Source organism: Megalobrama amblycephala, linkage group LG17 (assembly GCF_018812025.1).
Source record: "Megalobrama amblycephala isolate DHTTF-2021 linkage group LG17, ASM1881202v1, whole genome shotgun sequence".
NCBI classification, from domain to species: Eukaryota; Metazoa; Chordata; class Actinopteri; order Cypriniformes; family Xenocyprididae; genus Megalobrama; species Megalobrama amblycephala.
In genome coordinates, this window is record NC_063060.1 from 21,600,290 (window position 1) to 21,617,508 (window position 17,219).

At 35.4% G+C, this 17,219-nt stretch overlaps 1 protein-coding gene across 9 annotated transcripts in view; it reads left to right on the forward strand.

The window, feature by feature from the left end:
- LOC125249983 (adhesion G protein-coupled receptor L2-like) overlaps positions 1-17,219 on the forward strand; it is a 135,790-nt gene that overhangs the window by 37,428 nt on the left and 81,143 nt on the right. For 5 of the 9 annotated variants that reach the window (XM_048162251.1, XM_048162256.1, XM_048162253.1 and 2 more), the window contains exons 3-6: positions 5,430-5,643; positions 7,897-8,006; positions 13,236-13,250; positions 14,597-15,397. In XM_048162251.1, coding sequence (XP_048018208.1) covers positions 5,430-5,643; positions 7,897-8,006; positions 13,236-13,250; positions 14,597-15,397 — 1,140 coding nt within the window. The remainder of the gene's footprint in view (positions 1-5,429; positions 5,644-7,896; positions 8,007-13,235; positions 13,251-14,596; positions 15,398-17,219) is intronic. The other 4 variants (XM_048162252.1, XM_048162259.1, XM_048162254.1 and 1 more) reach the window with 1 other exon arrangement.

The window sequence follows — 17,219 nt, forward strand, 5'->3', positions numbered from 1 at the left end:
AAATGACACATGTAGTCAAGGTCATGTGGGCTAACATTCAAATTCCGAAGGACAAAGTTATTGCCCTATGTTGTGTTAATAGTGACCCTAATGTTTGGAGTTCTTGATGGTTTTGTAAAGGGTTCAGTTCCAGTGTATTACTGTTTTTAAGGAATATCACACAATTTCATTCATGTTTTAATCTAAACAGGTAATCTCTGTTGTGCAGCACTTTTTTCATCACAAACAAAAAACAAAAATGAAAGGAGTTCATTTGATTATATTTATTAAAAGCTTAATTAAATTGTTAAACTTTTTAATGCATTTGATTACCCTTTTTTTTTTTTATAACAAATTTGTATTAAATCATAGAACACACTATCCAGAAAAATTGAAACAGAATTTCTGAAAAAATAAAACGCATCTCATAGGGAACTGTTATTGTTCAAATAATAATAAATTGTTAACATTATATGAAGTGAAATGAATTAAAACAGAAGGGAAAAAAAATAATTTGGCAAAGTCACAAGGGCCTTACAACAGAAGGGGCCAGATTTACTAACGCATTTTTGTGGCTGACTTTAATGCATATGCATTTGTAGGAGTTTCTCTTTCAGATGCAAAATTTATGGGAGGAGAGTATTTAAAGGAATCATGCAAGGTGATTTAATAAGGTTTGCGCTAGTCAATTTACTGGTATTTGCACCATTATTTAACGGCAAAAAAAAAGAATGTCTTTAAACCAGATGTTTATTTGCTCTGCTCTTGGTAGATTGAGTTGGTCATTATGGAAATGATCGGGCTGCGTCTGTGTTCATCAGTATTTCACGTGCAGAAATTTCCAACTCCCATCTGTGTTTTTTTGGAATTGCTCACTTGCTAGCAAATGCAATGTAAAGAATTTATAGGGTAATTAGTGTTTAGCTGCTAAGTGAGTTTGCTAGTGCATGACTGAGCCATGAACACAACAGCATTATGAGAGGGTGTCATGTTTTTTTTTTTTTTCCCCTTCATGAAAGCAACAGTCTGAGCCGAGACTGAGGAATCAGAGAGCAGAAAACAACTGACAGCTGGAGCTCTTGAGATGAAGTGTTACTGTGATCATTAAATTTGGATGTTGTAACATCTCTCTCACTTTGATCATAAACAAGCTCATGTGGTCCAGGTATATTTTTTTTAAAATGGTTTGTGTTTAAAATGTTTTTTAAAAAAAAAATAGACATACACATGGACAACAGGATATTCTGGGGATGCACACAAAATTGTTCAATTGTGCCTATAGCCTCCTGGGTCCCACTGTCCACATACAAGGATATTATATTATAGTGAATTTCTCTGACACCATAAATGTCCTGTAAAGAGCACATTCAGAGCTTTTGAGAGATACCAAATGTTTGGAGGTTTCACCAGGGCAAATAATCAAATTTAGCTCACTTATTACATGACACTCTCTCATAATGCTGTGTGGAAATATGATATTTTGTAAATATCATTTAAATCTAAATAACTTTGTTACAAAAAAAAAAAATGAAATCAAAAGGGCATTGATTTCATGTCCACTGTAGAGGACCTCAGGACTTAAATCATGTTTATCAGGCATTTTAAGTGAATAGGAAAAAAAAATACATATCAATACATACCATATTCCTATTAGATATTATGAAAATGTTGCCAACTATTACTCCCATTGTTACACTTATTTTTTTCATTACATATTGCTCCAAGAACACATTAATATGCAAATTAGATACAGTGTATAGATACATTGCATTGAATGGGAAAACCCATATATGGCCATTTTACCCACATATTGCATAAAGTAAAATGGTATATCAATTCTTTCCATTATATATTTCATAATATAGTTAACAATCATCTTTGAACAAAGTTTGGTTAAAAAAAATCCTGAAACCTAAAAAATGATTGGTGAAAAAAAAAAAAAAAAAAAAAAAAAAAAAAATCTCATTGTTCTTGCCTTGTCGTTTCAAGTCATTTTTATTTTTTTAAACAACTGAATCCTGGTATCCATTTAAGGTAAGACAAAAAAAAAAGAAAAAAGGTTTTTGGATTGGCTAGTCGTGCAATATGTCCATTACATAGCAATCTGTTTAGATCTACTCTTGGTGTGTAAAAGTTTTCTATTTACAGTGTTTGTGCAGCATTGTAGCCAATGAATGTCCACATGCAGAGAACTCTGAGCAAGATTTCACTAACTGCCTGGTGAGTGTGGATGGGATGTGAGTGAGAAATGGAAACCCTGGAGTGGATTCGGAACAGCACATGCAATACTCTGCCTGCTAGAGTGGCATCTCAGCCTGTGAGGGCAAAGGGACAGTGGCTCCTGTGCAGAATACATAAAATCACACTTCATGTGCCGGGATTTATGTTCTCTCGCACTCTATTTTCCATTTTGCTTTCGTTTACTCACAAATATTTGAGTAGTATCACAAGTATTTGAGATATGCAGTGAAAGCTTTGAACACTTTTATTTAAATGAACGTGCTGTGTGTTTTTTTTTTTTGTGTTTCTGGTTTCTTTGTTTTAGATTTAAGTATATAAGCAGAGTGTGTAATGGGATGAATATTGCATGTGGCGCATTGACAAACAAATGACATTACTTGTATGCAACATCATTCACTTGGGACATGAGTACTTGCATTAGAAAAGAACACAAATCATGTATAATCTACAGACCTTCATGGAAAAAAGCAAATCATTCCTAAGAGACAAACCAATGAAATTTTGGTAGATGCTTTTTACGCTAAGTGAAAATAGCAGTATTTTTTATTTTTTTTTGCACTGTGTAAATAATTGTTAGATGCTATTTATACTTATTAACGGATGCTATTTGCACCTCAGTGTATTGTAGTATATTATAATAAACAGTATTCAATAATAACATATTCAGAGTATACGTGTATATTAAAATCATAAATTGATGCTTTCTTATTGGGGCATTACATCTCTCCGTTCCTACACCAACCCCTAACCCTACCCGATAAACACTATTCCCACTACTAAATACCCGTTAAAATAACTTTATTTCATTTTTATTTCAAATAAACGCTTCTCTGAGCTGATATGCGATCATAAAGAAGAGTTAGTTATTATCAGTGTAAATAGCCTCTGCAAACAAGGTGTGCCAACCTATGATGGACCAGTTGACTCATATAATCCATTCGCAAGGTCTACACTGTACAAAACTTGATACGCAATGACAATGTGACATTCTGACTGTTTTGGGTGTGCCATTGGTGCTTGGACCCATATGTTATTGCTTGCACCTGTGTGTAGGCACGTACAGTCTGTTCTCTCAAAGCGGGAGTCTATGGCAGCCCATTGAATTATATGCTAACAAGTGCACAGCTAATTTTGAGTTTCTACTTCAAACCCTATAGCAACAGTTTAAATTGCACAAAGTTTTTGCTTACATCTTATAAACCCATGTGGTCTAGAAACAATATTGTACAGCATTAGAACTGCATGATTAATTGTTACTTTATTTATTTATTTTTTTATTTTTTTATAAAAGATCGCGATCTTGATTCAAACACCTGCATGATCTCATTCCTAAATGATAATGATTAGGTTATGTCTATTAACTTTTTTTTTTTTTTGCAAATTCTTGCATGCATATTTTTTTTTTTTTAAGTAAATTTCACATATCAAATTAAGTAAACTAAGTTAAGTAAAATTAACAAAGAAAATAAGTCATTTTAACTTAGCCAGTAGGCTAAAAGGTTGAGTAATTTCTACTTGGTTCAAGGTTTCTGTGCGATACATTTTACTAAAACAATATAACACTCAATTAAACCATGCTTTTAAAGTGTTTACTTAGAAACATCTAAGTAAATAATACAATAGATATTGTGTAGACACCATATTTACATATTAGAAGTAACATGGATCCTGAACACAGAGACCTCAATACTTGGTACACAATACGCAATGACGGTAACATTCGATTGATCATTTTTGAATATGAATGTGACATTTTGAGTAGAAAATTAATCCAAATATCACAAAATGGCAAGTTACTAAACCTAACAACAAAAGAAATGATAAAAGTGTATATACAGCTGGAAAACAGCGAAAAATCAACCTCATTAATTATTATTTAAGGACCAGTGTATGATGGGAACACCAGTATCAGAAAAGCTGAGTAGTTTTGCTTAATTTTATAATGTTGATATTACTCTTTAATTTCTACAAGCTGGAATTTAGTACTACTCAATTCAATAGTAGAATTTACTTTGTTTTTTTAATTCTTGCCTGAACTAACTTTATGTAGTTTGTATATAAACACTGATGTCTACGGCAGCGATCAAAATAAAGGAAATCACTTTTTGAAAGGAACTTAATTCAACTAAAGACTTTATATTACATCGTTACACCAGTAGGTGGTATTTGTCATTGAAGATTCAAGAGATTTGTTCAGGAACGCTGGTTCATCTAGTAATTTTGAATTGAAGTATTTATGAGTCAGTCATTGAATTATAAATTCAAACTGATCTTTTTTTTAAAAAAAAAAAAAAAAAAAGAAAGAAAAAAAAAGAATTCTAATTAATTAAATTGAAATAAAATTTTAAATTGACTGCAGCAATTATCCTAACATTTTGTCAGAACCTCTAGTAAATGACATGTTATTTTGTTTAGTTGTCTGTTTGGAATCGTGGGAGAAATGTGTGATTCTCAATTTATCCTGAATCGTGCAGTTTTACGCAGCATTATGTAAATATCTCAAATATAGGATGCCAACAGAAAACACCTCTTTATATTTTGGTCAGTAATATCTACTCTTCCTCCCACACTTAACAAAGTTTCCTGCATCTTAGAGAAGTATGACTAACCATATGGACCATAACTCCTACATGCACTCAATATAATTATATCTTGTAGTATGATGGCCTTTTGAGAGGATTCAAAACAAACATGTCATTTTTATACTGGGTAAATGCAAGGATGTTTTTATGCATTAATAACAATTAGAAAACATTTCTCTATTTTTGTTGACATTTTGTTGTCAGTTGGACCAAAAGACACATGCTGACCCATCTATTTCATATGGTACTCAGGGCGTCATGCTGATGCATTTTAAGAATATTGTTGGGACATTAACGCATGATACATGCTAAAAGTGCAGTGTGTATTTAGAAATGACACCAAGCCTAGTTATTACTTCATGCTAGTAAACGGCCGGTGGATCAGATATCAAAATAAGTGGACTTGTGGTTAAAATGAAAGCCATTTGCTATTTATATGACAACTGATAAATATCTAGTAGCTACTTAAGAATATCTAGTGCTTAACACAATTCTTTGTGGTTAAGTGAAAGAAATTTATTTCATAGCATAAGTAAAAACAGTGTGTTCAGAGTGGCTTGGGCATTAAACCCAAAATCCTTTTTTTCACCCAGCTCTAATCTCTAATATTCCTCTCTTTCTTTTTAGCTTTCAGTCGTGCAGCACTGCCGTTTGGTCTGGTGCGCAGAGAGCTGTCCTGTGAGGGCTATCCCATTGATCTCCGCTGCCCTGGAAGTGATGTCATCATGATTGAAACTGCCAACTACGGCCGCACAGACAACAAAATATGCGCCGCTGACCCGTTCCAGATGGACAACACTAATTGCTACCTCCCGGATGCCTATAAAATCGTATCTCAAAGGTAAAGGTTTGTGTGCCAAGCATTGCCTGTAGTCCAAATGTGGATTCTATTTCCTTGTTTCCTATGCGGTTGTAGATACTGAAGTTTGCTGAGCGAATGTTTTTGTCATTGTTTCTTTTAGTGTTCTGTTGCTAGGTGATTACAGAAATGCTCTACACTCTAAAAACACTGTAAAAAGATTTGGAAATAAAACAAGATTATTGGAGTGTTTTACAAGAAAATACCATTACTATTCTTTTTTACTTCAGAATTGAATTTTCAATTCAATGTGATACTTGCAAATTTTTATTTGTAATTATTTGCATTTCTGAGTGAAAATTGTTTCAAAGTAAATCCTACATATTCATTTTTATTCATTGACGTTTTAGCATGTAAACTCAAGTTTCAAGTTCCTTTGTTTTAACTGATTGTTCTACACAGTGTTTTTGGACCTGTTATAAAGTAGACAAAGATAGTCAAAGGTCTGCCTTCATATTATATTATTTATAAATTATATTATATTACGTTATCATATTATATTTATATTATTTATTTATATTATATTGTATTATTATAATTTTATAAATATTAATATTTATTATATACAAATTTATATTATTATTTTTCACAGCGATTAAATTAGCATATGGGCTTATTTTATTTTAATGTTTATAATTATTTTAGTTTTTAATACTTTATTATTATATTATATACCATTCGATTCTAAGTAAAAAAAAAAAATTATGTATTAGGCTAACACTATCTGTATATTCTAACAGCGCATTGTTGCACACTGTATAGCTTTGTCACCGCAATGAGGGATTCATCCCGCAAAAATGGTGCCAGCCCTGCTATTGGGATATCAGGGTTTAGAGAGAGAATAAAATGAAACATAACATAATGTTTTGTTTTTGAGATTGAAAATGCAGTATCCACCAAGTTAAAATCAGCATGAAACGGAAATTGTGATGGTCTATTCTTCCCTAAATGTCTTCTAGAGCACGAAGAAAAATATAGGGCGGGGCTTGATTTTGTCCATGGGGAATTGATTAGATAGTTGGATGGTTGTAGTTTGCCATTGGTGGATTTCATGTGAGTGATAGGTTGCCCCGCCCTCGTCATCAGAGAAGAGATGTTGCTGCAAGAGGGAGGGGAAGTTATTTTCATTCAAGATTATGAGGCACATGCATTTAAAAGAATATTTATGTGCACAGATTAATCATTTTTTTTTTTTTTGGGTAAAATGTCCATTTAATGCCATGTTGTTCTGCTGTTAACTCAATGACTGAATGAGTAACATTGCCAGGGTCAAAGTTAAACCTCTGACAGCCGAATCTTCAGTTTTCTGCAGCAATCATATAGACATGTTCATCTGATTTGATTGGTTAATGCAATCTTACCATTACCTATGAACTGCATCACAGAAAAGGAAATTCGTAGATTGTATTTATATTCAGTGCTGCTGGAGGATTTGAATGTCCTTTAGGGTTTTCTTCATTTTTTTATATTCCCTGTCAGAATAGCTTGCAGTTGGCCCGAATGAAGTTGAAATGAATTAATGAAATTTCTTGTTTTTTTTAAATTATTTTCTTTTTCCTGGTTAGCCCATAGCCAAGCTGTTCTGCTGGTTAACATCTAGGATGTGTAATCATGGCATGAATACAGCCCGCCTCAGTGTTTGTAGAATGTGATGCAAAGAAGGATGCAATTAACATAAATAATAAAAGATGTCTTTATGCCGAGGCGAATATTCATAAGCTTGATGGACACATAACAGATACAAGGGTTTGGGATAAGGTCATGTAGGGCCATAATGTGAAGTCGTATCTTCAAATCTCAGGAAAGGTGTATTGTTGAATAAACCCTTGAGGCAGTTCATAACTATTTCAATATTTTGGTGAATTGGCGGTTAATTTGTATGAATTTGTACCATTTTGAATATTTTTGTACAATCTGTTTATGCCCTACTGATGGTTAGGTTTAGGGGTGAACTCCAACTTCAAACTGAATCTTTTTCACATCAAACTAAACAGAATGACTGAAACCTGACTTTTAATTAATCACCACAAAAATGCCATGAAGTTAAGCGCTCAAATCAGAAGTAATCATTCACACTTTATATTAATGTTACATTTTCTTTTAAAATAAATGGAGTAATCATAATTTTATTTACTGATAGCATAAAATACTCTAGTAAACTAACAGTGAGAATAGTAAACACCTCTCCAGGAAGTTTTGTCCATTAATTCTTCTCATTAATGCTTGGTTTTTTAGGTGTAACAATCGGACTCAATGTGTTGTCGTCACTGGCTCAGATGTCTTTCCTGATCCGTGTCCTGGGACATACAAGTATCTTGAGGTCCAGTATGAATGTGTGCCATACAGTAAGTTATCTTCTTACAAATATTCTGTAATACTGCACATGGTGCCAAATAATAATGAGTTTATCTTGTTTATTTTACTGTAAATTGTTTGCCAAGTAATGCTGAAATGTGACATTATGGAATTTGGTATGATTTAAGACGTTTTAAAAAAAAACACTTAAAGGATTCATTCTTTTTTAAATGAAAATTAGCCCAATCTTTACTCAACTTCAAGCCATCCTAGGTGTATATTACTTTCCTCTTTCTGTTGAACACAATTGGAGAAATATTAATAAATATCCTGACACATCCGAGCTTTATAATGGCAGTCAACGGGATCAACGAATATGAGCAGAAGAAAGTGCCTCCATCCACATCCATCCATCATAAACGTACTCCACACGGCTCTGGGGGGTTAATAAAGGCCTTCTGAAATGAAGCGATGCGTTTGTGTAAAAAAAACATATCCATATTTAATACAGTGGGGATCGAAAGTTTGGGAACCCCTTTCAGAATCTGTGAAAATGTGAAGATTTTTAACAAAACAAGAGAGATCATACAAAATGCATGTTATTTTTTGTTTAGTACTGTCCTGAGTAAGATATATTACTCAGGACAGTAAAAGCTGTTTACATATAGTCCACAAGACAAAAAATAGCTGAATTTATTAAAATAACCCCGTTCAAAAGTTTGGGAACCCTTGGGTCTTAATACTGTGTTTGGTTACCTGGATGATCTATGACTGTTTGTTTGTTTTGTGATGGTTGTTCATGAGTCTCTTGTTTGTCCTGAGCAGTTAAACTGAGCTCTGTTCTTCAGAAAAATCCTCCAGATCCTGCAAATTCTTCAGTTTTCAAGCATCTTTTGCATATTTGAACCCTTTACAGCAGTTACTGTATGATTTTGAGATTCATCTTTTCACGCTGAGGACAACTGAGGGACTCTATTAAAAAAGGTTTAAACGTTCACTGATGCTCCAGAAGGAAACACGATGCAATAAGATCTGGGGGGTGAAAACTTTTGAACAGGATGAAGATGTCCACATTTTTCTTATTTTGTTGAAATATAATTTTTTTCATTTAGTACTGCCCATCGAAAGCAACAGAAGATACTTGCATGTTTCCCAGAAGAAAAATTAAGTACAATATACCTTGATCTTTAAATTCAAAAAGTTTTCACTCCCCGGCTCTTAATGCATTGTGTTTCCTTCTGGAGCATCAGTGAATGTTTGAACCTTTTTTAATAGTTGTGTTTGAGTCCCTCAATTGTCCTCAGTGTGAAATGATGGATCTCAAAATCATACAGTAACTGCTGGAAAGGGTTCAAATATGCAAAAGATGCTGGAAAACTGAAGAACCTGCAGGACATGGAGGATTTTTCTGAAGAACAGACTTCAGTTTAACTGCTCAGAACAAACAAGAGACTCATGAACAACCATCACAAAACAAACAAACAGTCGTGGATCATCAGGTAACGACACACAGTATTAAGATCCAAGGGTTCCCAAACTTTTGAACGGGGTTATTTTAATAAATTCAGCTATTTTTTTTAGTCTTGTGGACTATATGCAAACATCTTTTATGTAAAATATCTTACTCAGGACAGTACTAAACAAAAAATAACATGCATTTTGTATGATCTCTCTTGTTTTGTTAAAAATTTTCACATTTTCACTGATTCTGAAAGGGGTTCCCAAACTTTCGATCCCCACTGTAAGTTATGAAGTAAAATATCTAGCTTCCACCAGACCGCCTTCCGTATTCAAGTTACGAAGTGTAAACTGGTGTCGCGTCAGTTACACTTTTTCTGTAAGTTGAATAGGGAAGGCGGTCTGGTGGAAGCTAGTAGGCCGTAGCGTAAGCTTTTTGAACTGCAAGAGTTTTACACTTTCTTCGTACGTTGAATACGGAAGGCGGTCTGGCGGAAGCTAGATATTTTACTTCATAACTTGTTAAATATAGATATTTTTACACAAACGCATTGCTTCGCTTCAGAAGTACTTTATTAATCCCCCGGAGCCGTGTGGAGTACACGTTTATGATGGATGGATGGATGGATGGATGGATGGATGGATGTGGATAGAAGCACTTTCTTCAGCTCATACTCGTGACCCCTGTTCACTGCCATTATAAAGCTTGGATGCGTCAGGATATTTATTAATATTTCTCCAACTGTGTTCATCATAAAAGAAGAAAGTCATATACACCTAGGATGGCTTGAGGGTGAGTAAAGCTTGGGCTAATTTTCATTTGAAAGTGAACTAATCCTTTAAGCCACATAGATATGTTTTGATGGTGAATAAGTTTTAGCACTTCACAAAATACTTCAAGTAAATGTATTTATCAGGTATCAGGTTGAGTGCAGTTCTGTGTCGAATCCTAACATCATAGCTCTGTTCCAAAACATAGTGAGCTGCCCTGCTGTCTGCTACCTACATAGGTAGCATCCTAATTGAAAAGGATCTTTGTAAGTGATTTCACACTTTCTTCATTAATGGGCAGCAGCTCTATTAATAGTCACTGTTGATGTCACCATGTTACCAAGCAAACAACACAATGATCTAATAATAAGTACATTCATAAAACCACAAACCAATTATAGGTGAAATACTGAATTTCTTTACTGTGTAGAATACAGGTGAATACATTATATGTAGTCTTTATAAATGTAATTTTCCTGGATCTTGAATGAGAATTTTTGCACATTCTTATTAGTGGAAAAAAAACAAAAAAAAAACATGCAGTGCTGCCATAGATTTAGACCAAAATTTGGCATTGTAGCTATAGTTGCACTCCTATGTTTCCATCCACCTATTTTTATGCGCATTTTAGGATATCCATAAAAATAAACTCTGGATGGTAATGCCAAGATATTGATAATGCAAAAATATTACAAATGCTCATAAAAAATGTATGTGCTCAGTTGAGGCGGATTAATTTTTTCTTTGATAAGAATATATGCACATAAACTACAATGGAAACATATATAAATCCCTTGATGCACAACAGAAAATTCATGTGACTTTGCCTCAACAGTGACATTGGATGTGACTGGATAATTGGACTAACCAGAATCTCAAATGTTGGTTTGGTGGTTCTGAAATGACCAAAGTCTGTCCTCAGAATGATTTGTTTTAATTCCCTCCCAGAAGTGTGTCACACAATTGCGTTCACACACAGCAGCATCCAAACACAAGATAACATGACAATGTTTATTGCGTTTCGTCTGCCGCTCTGAGACGCAAGTCATTTATAACGGAGAAAAAAAGAGGCACAGTTTCTTCCCTGATTGCAGCAACCTCCATTTTTATTACAGATATTTTGCTCCAATTTCCCAGGAAGTGACTGTTTTATTCTGTTAAACATGTTGAGATATTTTTAATTTGTGCATAAGTTAAATTCACAACATTAGATGGAAACGTAGCTTATGAAGCCTTTAAATGCTGTGTATATACACTAGGAAGCTCATTAGGATTTGGAACAGAGCCACTGTCTGTTTCAGCATTTAGCTTCGTGCCATTGTTTCTCTATCAGTGATTAAATGGAAATGTGTTTACTCTGTGTTTAATATTTTCAGCTTACCTTTTGGATTTCTAATTCTCTGTCCAGTTCTGCAGCTGTTAGCTCTGATGGCTATTGCACCTTTGGGGAATAACAAAATTCTCTTCTTTGTTGTCTCTTCTACAGATGCTTTGTTTCTTGTATTTGTCTCTCTATTGAAAGCCTTTACATTTGCAGATGGTTGTTTCAGGACCATATACATTTCCTGTTTTGGCACTGATTTTCTCAAAGAGCATATGTCTTCTGATGGAAGTTATGGAAGTTATATTTTACTTTTTCAGCTTGTAGGTTCAAGGTTAAATTAAGCCTTCCCCATGTTGATGGGCTTAATTTTACTTTTATTCATCAATGATGCATTGAATTGATCCAAAGTGACAGTAAATACATTTAGAATGTTAAAAAAGAATAACATAAAGTAAATGCTTTTAATCAAATGTTTCACCATATCCACAGAAATATGAAACAGCACAACTTTGTTTTCTTGAGCAGCAAATCATAATATTAGAATGATTTCTGAAGGATTATGTGACACTAAAGACTGGAGTAAAGATGCTGAAAATTCAGCTTTGGATCACAGGAATACATTACATTTTAATATATATTCACATAGAAAACAGCTATTTGAAATTAATTTAAATATTAATGTTTTACTGCATTTTTGATCAAATAAATACAGCCTTGGTGAGCACAAGAGACTTCTTTCAACTGCATTAAAAATGTTACTGACCCCAAACTTTAGTTCACTTTTCTTGCCTGAGGTGCAAAGAAAACTTTTTTTTTTTTTTTTTACATTATACATTATAAACCAAGCAGAAGACTGCTTACAATCCAAACTGTTTCTTTGGCAGTGGATTGAATGGATGAACTTTGCAGTAAGCAGTAATTGTGCTATGTCTAGCACACGCTTACCTCTCTTTCAAATAATTAATACAAATAAATAAGACTAATGCACATACACTGTCACTTCATTAATATTCATGATCCAAGCCTTCAAATTGTTCCTACACCTCTGATTTTTAAATGTTGTAGTATCAGTTTCTTTTTCAGCATTCTTAGTTTTTTGTAGTATTGAAATTGTCCAAAAATACATTTTAATTGACATATTCATATTGAATTAATATAAGCTCATGTATATCAATTTATCTAGCATGTTACATGCCTATTCATGTATTATTAGGGTTTTTTTTGTGGCAGTGTGTGATTCATGTCAAAAAATTAATAGAGTTGTTCAGTTGTAATATTATCTATTCTTAGATAATATCCATAACTTCTAATTTTACATCTTTTTTAGTGTTTGAAAGAAAAGTTTGTGTGCTTTTCAAAATACCTATTATCTGTGTACCTCTTTATCTTGCAGTTTTTCTTTCTCCTGCTCTCTTTACCACTCTAATAGCTTCTTTCTTTGTTGCTAGGTGTCCACTGATAGCAACATGATTAATTAAACCCTATTCTCGGTAACACAGGTGCAACACTAAAAGCATTTTCCCTGAACAGTTTTTTTTTTCTGCATGTGCTGTATACATTTCATCACTGGATGGTTTCTTATTTGACGTAAATGCTTTGGCCTGTATATATAAATGTACGTTTTTTTTTTTTTTTTTTTTTAGGGGGTGGGGTGGGGGGTCCTCTTCTAATCTTTTCTCTCCCTTGACGCTCTTTTCATTCTCTTGTTTTTCCACGGCTCAAATAGAAGTGGAGCAAAAAGGTAAATGACTGCTCTGGCTCTCAGTCCTCAGCTCCTTGTTTTGTGTTGTATGGTTTCGAACCCTCCACACTGCTCCCCCCACCCCACCCCATCACCTACATGATATCAGGATGGACAAGATCTATCTAACTGAAACTGGAGGTTAAAATGCTTTTAAAACTTTTTTTTTTTATAGACTGACATGGATATCTCCTATGGTCTAGATTCTATATTATCATCCATTTTCCAATCTGATGTCTGTAATTTTTTAGACGATAAAATACTTTCCCAGTTTAATTTTTGGAGCCAATTATAAGTAAGCTATAAGTGTTTGTCTATTGATTCCCTGCAAAGTGTAAACACTTTTGGGCTATCAACACATCTCTCTCTTTGTTTGAGTGTCCCGACCAACCCAGCTTTGACTCAACCAGTGGTGAGATTAAGGTGGAACTGTTTTGTTTTTAAGACAGGGAAAACCAGTTTTGAAAACCTGTTTGGAAACACTTTTTTTTGCCATTCTAGTGCCTCTAAAAGCACTAAAATCACACATTTCACTTCAAGGTAATATAGGCTCTTTGACATAGTTGATTTAATGTACAATGAACTCTGGCTTAATTTTATTTGGCTTTTTCCTTCGATGCCACATGATATTGATGGAAGAGAGAGGCCAATTACCTGTAGCCATCTGCATGTGATATGCTGTTCACCACAGACTTTGCATTTCTAACTGGTTCAACGCCCAGAGACGGGTGCGTTTGGCCTCACTCTCCTATTCGTTCCTCAGTGACGAGTGAAGACACTTCTGTTTGGCTGTCATCCTATCTGTCCTGAACAGCATTATCATCCAGTTCCCTTGACCTTTGTGTCCTTTCCTCTCGCCTCTCATGTGTCGTCGGTTCTTTCCTCAGACATAATCCATGTATGTGTGCTTACTTTCAAGGTGTGGCTTTTGCAACAAATACGACAAAACCCGCCCCATACTGTTGACGTAAAAGAATCATTGCTATTAACATAGATATTCCAAAATGAATTTTATCTGTCCATTAGTGTTGTTTCTCTCATCTTTTCTCATTTACAGGGCTTTTTCCCTTTTGTCTGTTCCTCTCAGTTAAACTTGTTTGCCAACAATCTCAGGGAGCAAGGCCACCTCAAACAGTCCATGCAGTTTCTCCCACTTAACCTCTCGTTTTCTTTTGACAATGTACACACCACCAGATATGACACTGCTAAAATTATATTGTGGTACATTAGCCTCAAAAATCCTTACACATACATTGGACCCAAAGAATGCATAGAAGATCATTACATAATGCATTACTGGTTCATTTTCTAACTCTAGTTCTTGCCTCTTGACCTTTTTCCCCCAGTTTTTATTTGCCCTGGGACTCTGAAAGCAGTAGGAGATCCAACCTTTGTCTTCGAGGCTGAACAGCAGTCTGGAGCTTGGTGCAAAGACCCCCTGCAGGCAGGGGACAAGATCTACTTCATGCCATGGACTCCGTACCGCACTGACACTCTCATAGAGTATGCCTCACTCGACGACTTGAGAAGTGGTCGCCAGACAACTACCTACAAGCTTCCGCACCGCGTTGACGGAACCGGGTTTGTGGCCTATGATGGGGCCATCTTCTTCAACAAGGAACGCACTCGAAATATTGTCAAGTTTGACTTGCGCACACGGATAAAGAGTGGGGAGGCCATAGTTGCCAATGCCAACTACCACGACACTTCACCGTATCGCTGGGGTGGGAAAACGGACATCGACTTGGCGGTTGACGAACGGGGACTGTGGGTTATCTATGCTACCGAGCAGAATAATGGACGTATCGTTCTCAGCCAACTCAATCCATATACTTTGCGCTTTGAGGCCACATGGGAGACCGTCTATGACAAACGCTCGGCCTCCAATGCCTTCATGGTGTGTGGCGTACTGCACGTGGTGCGTTCCACCTATGAAGAGAATGAAAGCGAGGCCAGTAAGAGCCAAATTGACTATGTGTATAACACCAAACTGGGGCAAGGGGAGTATATCAATATCCTCTTTCCTAACCAGTATCAGTACATCGCAGCTGTGGATTACAACCCCAGGGATAACCAGCTATATGTGTGGAATAATTTTTACATTCTACGATACGATCTCGAGTTTGGGCCACCCGATCCAGGCGAAGGTAAGACTCATTATTGTCTCTGGTTTTGTGTGGTGGTCCAATTTTTATGTCTGCAGAGCATAGGCTGCTATGGATGATTTACTTTTAATTTTGAGTACTGTAATGATACAAGTGTGTGTGATGGTGGAGAGACCCCTAGAGAGAGTCCTCTAAACCAAAATGGCTCAAGTGCAGGGGATTATTTAATCATTCTCATGTGTGATTGTTGCAGTGACTGCCTGTAAAGGCCAATTATCATAGTGAGGCAAGCAGGACACTCAGTGACTTGACTCAAGTGGCTGATGAGACTTTGCAGGCCTATTCCCCTCTATTATGGCGTAACCCTGTAAACCTCACCCATAATTGCCATGTTTCGCAAAAGTACGTCTCAAATTGTTCCCATAGAATCTGATTAAGTTCTTAGAGAATAGTATTTTCAGTTCATTTAGACAGTCTCGATATCATGTGGTGTGTGTTAAAGGAAAATGTATAGTTTGAAAATGATGCATTTATCATTGGCTGCATAAAGGTTCAAGGTATGACGGCCATAACCATATTAACCTCACTGCCAGGCTTAGACCTGCACCTGCAGCATTTTTACAAATGTACACAGTATGCGATAAGCTTATGACCCTACTTAGGAAAATCTATAGTCTCAGCTAGTTGCCATTGCTACAGGACTGGTTTCTCCAGAAGTGTTGAAGGGATAGCAATTGCATGGCGAAATACATGCATCTTGCTTACGACCAGGCTTGAGGAATGACTTGCCAGGGAAGAAATGATCAGTCATCAAGAGCCATTAAATGTGTTTGTGCGCCATTATACAACACAGCAGTACCCATTCTCACTAGGCCTGTTTCTGTCTGCTCTTGTAGTCTGCTGTCCCCCTTCTTAAATACTGCTTTAGTTACTATATCATAGGGCTGGGCAATATATCGCATGCGATTGTCACATGCATTTCGTCAGTAAAGCCGGTTCCCTGATTACCGCTAAATCGCCATCACCTGCTTTCAAATGGAGCGGCATTTAATAGACAGAGCCGTAGATCACTGACCAGCTACGCAATATTGCATTCATTATCGCAGATGAATCGCCTTCGATAGAACTTAATTAGAACTAATACGTGGTAACCATGTATGAATGAAAATGTATGAATGCACATTTTTCGACATTTTACAACAAAGAATATCATTTACATGTAGTGTCAATGTAGCGGCACTCTCAGCTGAGTGACTGCGAGTTGGGAGCCTTCACGCTACAGTTTACAGTGGGTCACATGCACTGTGCATCCTTTGAGATAAATTACAATTGTGGGCTTTAAAGACGGAGAGCGAAACACTCAAGCGCTCAGAGTGTTCAAAATGGGTAAAAAATATCTGTGCCAAACTTATACTTGGCCTCTAACTCAAACATTGGTGAGTGAAATCTAACAATTTATTAGTCAATATAGGGCTGCACGATTGACAAAAATCATAATTGTCAATTATTCCCTTGAAATTGTAATTGCGATTATTAATTATGATTATCACAATTTACATAGAATGATGTATTGAATAGCTTTATACCATTGTTTGAAGCAACTGCATGCCATATTTTTGTATAAAAACAATCTGAAAACACAATTTTTATTATTTTTCTATAGCATTAAACCTCAAATGTCAACTATATATTGGTTTGATTTCTTTTTTAAATAATAATGAAAAAGTCAATATATGAATGGTATAATAGGGGCTTTCACCACCAGTGTGGTTCCCTGAAAACTAATGTTCCACTAGGGCCTGAAGAGACGTAAACTGTGCTTGTTGTTGTGACTTTTATTTTGACGGCGCGGCAGATTTTTATT